A 6,000-nucleotide genomic window follows, 5' to 3' on the forward strand; every position below is an offset into this window, starting at 1 on the left:
TATGAGAAGCATTGGTTTTTCAATATTGTAAAACGTTTGATGTAGTAGAGACAAATTCAACAAAGACATGTTTATAGAAAAATGCATTATCAACATTTCTCATAAAAGCGAATTGAGCAGAGAGCAATAAATTAATTGTAATTAACTGTAATTTATAATCTAAAATATATCAAAATTATGTTTTACAATGTACTAATAAAACAACATATTGACAATAAATGTTAATTTTGCTCCTACTGCTTCGAACACTATCTATTTTTACATACTTCATAAAATTAAATCACATATACCAATCTGTATGTTACTTACAGAGAAAATACCATCAGCATAAATACATTGAGAGGTATTAAGGGTCTGCAACAGCAATTCAGTGGAAAATAAAATTGCTACTTTACCATCTCCATCGCTTATCATTATTTTATAAATATTTTCCATAAAAGAAGAGGTTCTTAAATATTCGTATAAAGCAGCTAAACAAGGTGGAATGGGAGGGCAACTTTTCTGTCTCTCACGAAGAAGTGTGGCTTTCACACTATTATATGAAAGCACAGATGCAGCGTCAGGATATCTTTCATAAAAGAAAATAAATTACTTAATCCACAATTTATATACACATACATAATTTAAAGACTACATTTTACAGTGCACACTTTTTAATAAATACTAGAAACTAATACTTACTTTCTACAAACATCGTCGAATATTTGCTTTAATGGAAACGCCGTTTCTCGACAAAGCTGAAGCATTTCGTGCTTCATTTTCTCTTGATCAATTGTATGCATTCGTTCCAAATGATTGTGATCGTGTAACAATTTAATACAACCATCACCGACGTCCATTATTGCCCCGCGACACCCCGTAGTACGGCGTGTATTACAGCGAAAAATATTTTTTGTGCGATTGTCTTTATTATACGTATAATTATTATATACGTAAATAAAGCTACCGACGGATTTTCCGGGAAGTTTTTCCATTTTTAAAACAGCACGTAACAGTGAAAGTAGCACAATATAAATGATACAAACCACTATAAGAGAATTGAATAGCAAATGAACATGTATGAAGTTACGAACAGAAGTATCTGAAACAAACGAAAGTTAACGACAAAACAAATGACTGCAGAGACCGTGTGTAAAGCTAGGATTGGTTCATTTATTTATTTATTACTTACTTCACTCATATATATTTTTTTATTCCGAAGTCTTTCACATGCACGAAAATAGAACATTTTCATCTAAATAATATACACCTAATTCTGTTTTTACACGATAGATATGTTCCCGAAGAATACGTATAAAAAAATGTACACGAATTTTCTTCGGGAACGTATCTATCGTGTAAAAACAGAATTAGGTATATACAATTTTGCACTAATAAAGAGTAAATGATAGTAAAGATCTATTACACGACAATTGGGCATTTACGTTCTATATTCCAAACATAAGTGAGCATATAATAACAGAAAAACGAATAAGACTTGTACATTCTGTATGTATCTTTCATGTTTTCACAGATGCAGCATACTATCAGATTTGAATACAATTAAAATCCACAATATATAAATACATATAACAAATACACATATAAATACATATAAAAAGTTTTATAGAAAAATTAGTCAGTAATCAGATCAGAATAAAATATAAATTGAAAAAACTAGTGAAAAATTTTCTATCTAGTAGAAAATTGAGATCGCTATATATGAATATATGTATTTTTTTTTAAATACTGGAGTTGTTAAGTTCAATAAGTATTAGCTCAGAAGCTATGAATTTTGTTTGAAATGCCTATATACTCAAAATAGTGTGCCGTGTAGTGAAACTATAACATAAAGGTGTCACAAAAGCTAGGATAAGTTGCATTTAACAACACACTTTAAAATGACATGCAACATACAGTATTCTAGAACGAGGATATATTATAGATACATTGATGGAAAATATAATGATGAAAATTTTTTTCTCAATACACAGAGGCAGAGAATTTTATTTTCAGTATCTCAATAACAGGTTCTCAAATCCTTGGTAGTCCTCAGAGAATTTTATTTGACACAGATTGCACCTGTAAAATATAATTAAAGAAATCACAAAGTATCATGTTCATTGCATTTGAACTAACTATTTACAGATAGAATTTACTTATCTCAAATATTTTAGTCAGATTTTAGCATCCAATTGGTATATATTCGGACTCCACCATAAATGTACAGAGTATACCGCTTGAAATTAGATTGATATTCTTAAATGCCTCCAAAATTACGCATATATATATATTCATTACACCATGAAGCATTCTGTACGAATGTCGAATCTTTTCAAAAGCGGCTCTTAGACCAAATATTATTACCATTTTGTACTTAAACAATGCAAGTTAAAAGTTCAAGAAACCATAGCTTTAGAAAATAAAATTATGTAACGACGTGTGATACTATTACACTGTGACAGGAGATGTTATGCCATATTACTTATTAACTGATAGATCCGTATAGGTAAGTATAAATAATAAACTTACGAGAGCAAAAATGATAAGTATTGATAAAAATGTATTCACAAAATGCTTAACAGCAATACAGAGTACGCTAATAAATGAAATAGCGTTAGAGATAGATATGTCGTAGATTTAAGCGTTTATTAGGTTAAGCATTTGCCGTTAGAAGTTGCCGGAGTCGGTTGCCGAGTGCTCGCGCGTGTATTTACATTGTAGCGCGGCCGAGACGTATGATCGGCCGCGACAGTTGGGATCGGTTTCCATTACGCGCGGCCGAAACGTTTGAGCGGCCGCGACAAACAAAATCGGCTTCCTTGTAATGCCTACACGTGGACGGAGTCACTCTGCGGAGTGGGGAAAAATGGGAGGCAAAGCCCTCGATGGCCCGAGATGGGGCGGCATATTTTGTTTAGCTCTCGAGGAATCAAGAGTGTCTCCGCAGAGTGAACCTGTCAGAGTAGCTCGACAACTCGAACTCGACAAAATGAAGCGCGCGAACGCGAGGACGCGACACAATGCTCATGAAACGACAGATATATAAAATAGATATACGGATTGGCGAATCAGGAGGATGTGTAATCACTAATAAATTAAAAATTAATATCACCATGTTTTATTCTTGATTTTCGTCTCGTACTGTCTTGAAGAATCGCCCATTAAATTGTCTCCAACATGTTGCCGATATATATGTATGTCTTGGACTAGATCGGACCACCGCTTTTCTCGTAAACAGTAAGTATTCCACAAAAGTGGCAGAAGAAATACTGCAGCATATCTTAGTGGCAACATAATGACCTAAAACAATTTTTCAAGAATTAATACATGTAACTATTATTTTATGTACATAAGTAAAGTTCAATATAAAAATATAATTATTGTAACATATATAACAAATACACTGGACTAGCTCTGAAAAAAAGATAAGTAAAATGTAAAGAAATACCTGAAACATGAAAGCATCTTTTACTATTAATGTTGTAAATAACATTAAATGACTTAAGGATTTCTGAAATAAATTAGGTAATACACCTTGTACTTACAAGTTTATTAATATCAATGGTTCTATCGTGATAGGTAGCGTCAAGAATCACTGTGTTTAAATCAAGAACACATAAAATATATTACAATTTAAAAATTCAATATTTTTTTGCTTATGCTTTTTCAAAGAGTTGTCGTTACATTTTAAATAAAAGACATAATTAAGGATCATTTGTCATATAAAAAAATTATTATTATTTCACTAACGTATATACACATTTGGTCAAATTATTACACCTTGTTAGAATGCTTAATCCCTTGCGGTCCACACAGTTCCATCTCATATAGTTTTAGAACTTGCTATAATATCATACAATTTAGCTTTAATCCAGATAAAATAAGTATATTAGCAATATATTTAGAACAGTGAAAACTAGAATTGCTTTCATATAATATTTAATTATGGGATTTATGTAATATGTAATTATGGTATTTATATAATATGTAATTATGGTATTATTCATGAATGGAATATGAATATGTAAAATACGCGAGCAGTTGTGCAAAAATAACATTTCTAGACTAAGTCGACGTAAATAGGACCGCAACAGGTCAATATACGCATTTTTAAGAGCAACTTAATATTCGTGTACGTAATCTTGTTTGCCAATCACTATATCATCAGTAAAAAGAAAATAAAATAAGCCACATAGTATCTGGTTTATTCTATCCGTACCTTTTTGATAGATAGAAATACTTACCTTACTTAATCTGATCAAATTCTAGCTCCCAAATTATGTATTCTCAATCCTTTTGAATCTGCTGCAACATAAATATTTTTTCAACTATTTACAGCTTCTTCATGTTCTTCACTATTTACATGCGTATATTACGATCATTTAACAAATATAGTACTTAACATAACACTTGTGACACAGATTGTACACAAAATAAATTACTTAAAACCGTAGCATTTTCTCACATTTTTATCAACTATTCATAATTTAAGCACATCTTACACAGTCACCTATAAAATTAAAATCACTGACAAATTTTGATACTTTAGACACATTCTGCATAGAAGGTATATAATCATAGACTATGTAATCACACAGCACAACACAAGATGATAAACAACAGTTTGAATTCATTCTGTGCGCAATCTATCGTGAGTACAATTTTACATGTGCGTAACTCAGCGTGTGCGTCTTAACCATGTGGGCAATCCTTGCGTGTGCGAAAACCCACTGTGTCCAATGTTACTGTGTCCAAAAAAACCGTGTGTCCAATAATACTGTGTCCAAAAGAACCGTGTGCCATGCCGTCGTGCGCAATCGTCTGTGCGCAAAAGACGGCCTCTCATACCGTCAGAGTACCGTCACGCAGCCGGCCAGGCGATCGAGCGTCTGTCGTGTGCGCACGTAGCGACACGACAGGCAACAACTCGGGCCGTAGACCGACACGCAACGGGTCGCGACGTTCTACTAAGGGAGAAGTGCACGACTACGTGACCGGAACATTTGCCGAAGATGGTGTACCCTCGCACTGGAAACCACGAAGGCCCATACGGGGTATCTGCGCACCAACGGAAGCCAGCCTCGTCGACGATGAATCTCCCCATTCGATCTTTTGGGTTTCTCAGGTTTACCCCTGAACGGTTTCACGTACTCTTGAACTCTCTCTTCAAAGTTCTTTTCAACTTTCCCTCACGGCACTTGTTCGCTATCGGTCTCGTGGTCATATTTAGCCTTAGATGGAGTTTACCACCCACTTAGGGCTGCACTCTCAAGCAACCCGACTCTAAGGAGAGGTCCTCCCGAAACGCGTACCGGTCGCTACGGGCCTGGCACCCTCTACGGGTAAATAGCCCCATTCAAGATGGACTTGGACGCGGTTCGACGTCACAGGATAAATGGACCCTCCTAAACACTACATTTCCCAACGGCGGAACCGCGGGATTCAGTGCTGGGCTCATTCCTGTTCGCTCGCCGCTACTAAGGAAATCCTTGTTAGTTTCTTTTCCTCCGCTTAGTAATATGCTTAAATTCAGCGGGTAATCTCGCCTACTCTGAGGTCGTCAAACGTGAAAAAAAATGTTTCGTATATTTCACCGAAAGCATTAAAAGTACGCGAGAACGTACAGAGGAGCACAAAAAAAAAAAAAACAAAACCATATATCTTATGCGCCACACCAAAGTGTCTTTTCTCTATATAATATATATAGAGATTTCTTCATTTTGTTCGTCGATCGGAAACTCTCGCTAGACGATCGGCCGGTTAACTTTAACGTCCGTCGAAAAGAACTTCCGGGGACTGGACGACCGACAGATCGCGCGGTCTCGCGATCGACAATGAAGAAAAAAAGACATGGGGCGACCGACAAAGGTTTGTTTTCACCTTCACCTTCTCGTGCTCTGCGTGACAACACGTTGTGGTGACAACGATGTTCGAAAGCCACTCCATAGAGGAGTATATATATATATATTTTCAACACCCGGTGGGGTTTCTCTACTACACTAGACACACGGGGGTACA

General features: G+C 35.3%; 1 protein-coding gene and 1 long non-coding RNA gene across 4 annotated transcripts; both read right to left on the reverse strand.

Moving 5' to 3' along the window:
• Positions 1 to 192: 192 nt before the first annotated feature.
• Positions 193 to 1,302, reverse strand: LOC143363531 (uncharacterized). Its single transcript, XM_076804098.1, has 4 exons — positions 1,172 to 1,302; positions 682 to 1,081; positions 310 to 568; positions 193 to 252 (listed from the first exon to the last, which is right to left on the reverse strand). Exons 2-4 carry the CDS (start codon positions 972 to 974, stop codon positions 193 to 195), a joined length of 612 nt encoding a protein of 203 aa, XP_076660213.1. The 5' UTR covers positions 975 to 1,081; positions 1,172 to 1,302.
• A 1,945-nt stretch (positions 1,303 to 3,247) lies between these two features.
• LOC143363527 (uncharacterized) lies at positions 3,248 to 4,657 on the reverse strand. 3 transcript variants are annotated; one of them, XR_013083838.1, is made up of 4 exons: positions 4,448 to 4,657; positions 4,227 to 4,284; positions 3,763 to 3,825; positions 3,553 to 3,577 (listed from the first exon to the last, which is right to left on the reverse strand). It is a non-coding gene; the product is annotated as an uncharacterized LOC143363527 (long non-coding RNA). The 3 variants fall into 3 exon arrangements; XR_013083839.1 differs by lacking the exons at positions 3,553 to 3,577; positions 4,448 to 4,657 and adding an exon at positions 3,248 to 3,282 and having other exon boundaries at positions 4,227 to 4,384; XR_013083837.1 differs by lacking the exon at positions 4,448 to 4,657 and having other exon boundaries at positions 4,227 to 4,384.
• Between the last annotated feature and the right edge of the window lie 1,343 nt (positions 4,658 to 6,000).

This window comes from Halictus rubicundus, unplaced genomic scaffold, assembly GCF_050948215.1.
Source record: "Halictus rubicundus isolate RS-2024b unplaced genomic scaffold, iyHalRubi1_principal scaffold0055, whole genome shotgun sequence".
In the NCBI taxonomy this organism is placed as follows: domain Eukaryota; kingdom Metazoa; phylum Arthropoda; class Insecta; order Hymenoptera; family Halictidae; genus Halictus; species Halictus rubicundus.

What these genes read in the sequence shown, in the direction of transcription:
- LOC143363531 (XM_076804098.1), bottom strand. Translation starts at nt 974, where the DNA reads ATGGAAAAACTTCCCGGAAAATCCGTCGGTAGCTTTATTTACGTATAT. An exon ending in TTCGACGATGTTTGTAGAAA is followed by an intron (nt 569 to 681) that starts GTAAGTATTAGT and finishes CTTTTATGAAAG; the next exon opens with ATATCCTGACGCTGCATCTG. An exon ending in ATGCTGATGGTATTTTCTCT is followed by an intron (nt 253 to 309) that starts GTAAGTAACATA and finishes ATGTAAAAATAG; the next exon opens with ATAGTGTTCGAAGCAGTAGG.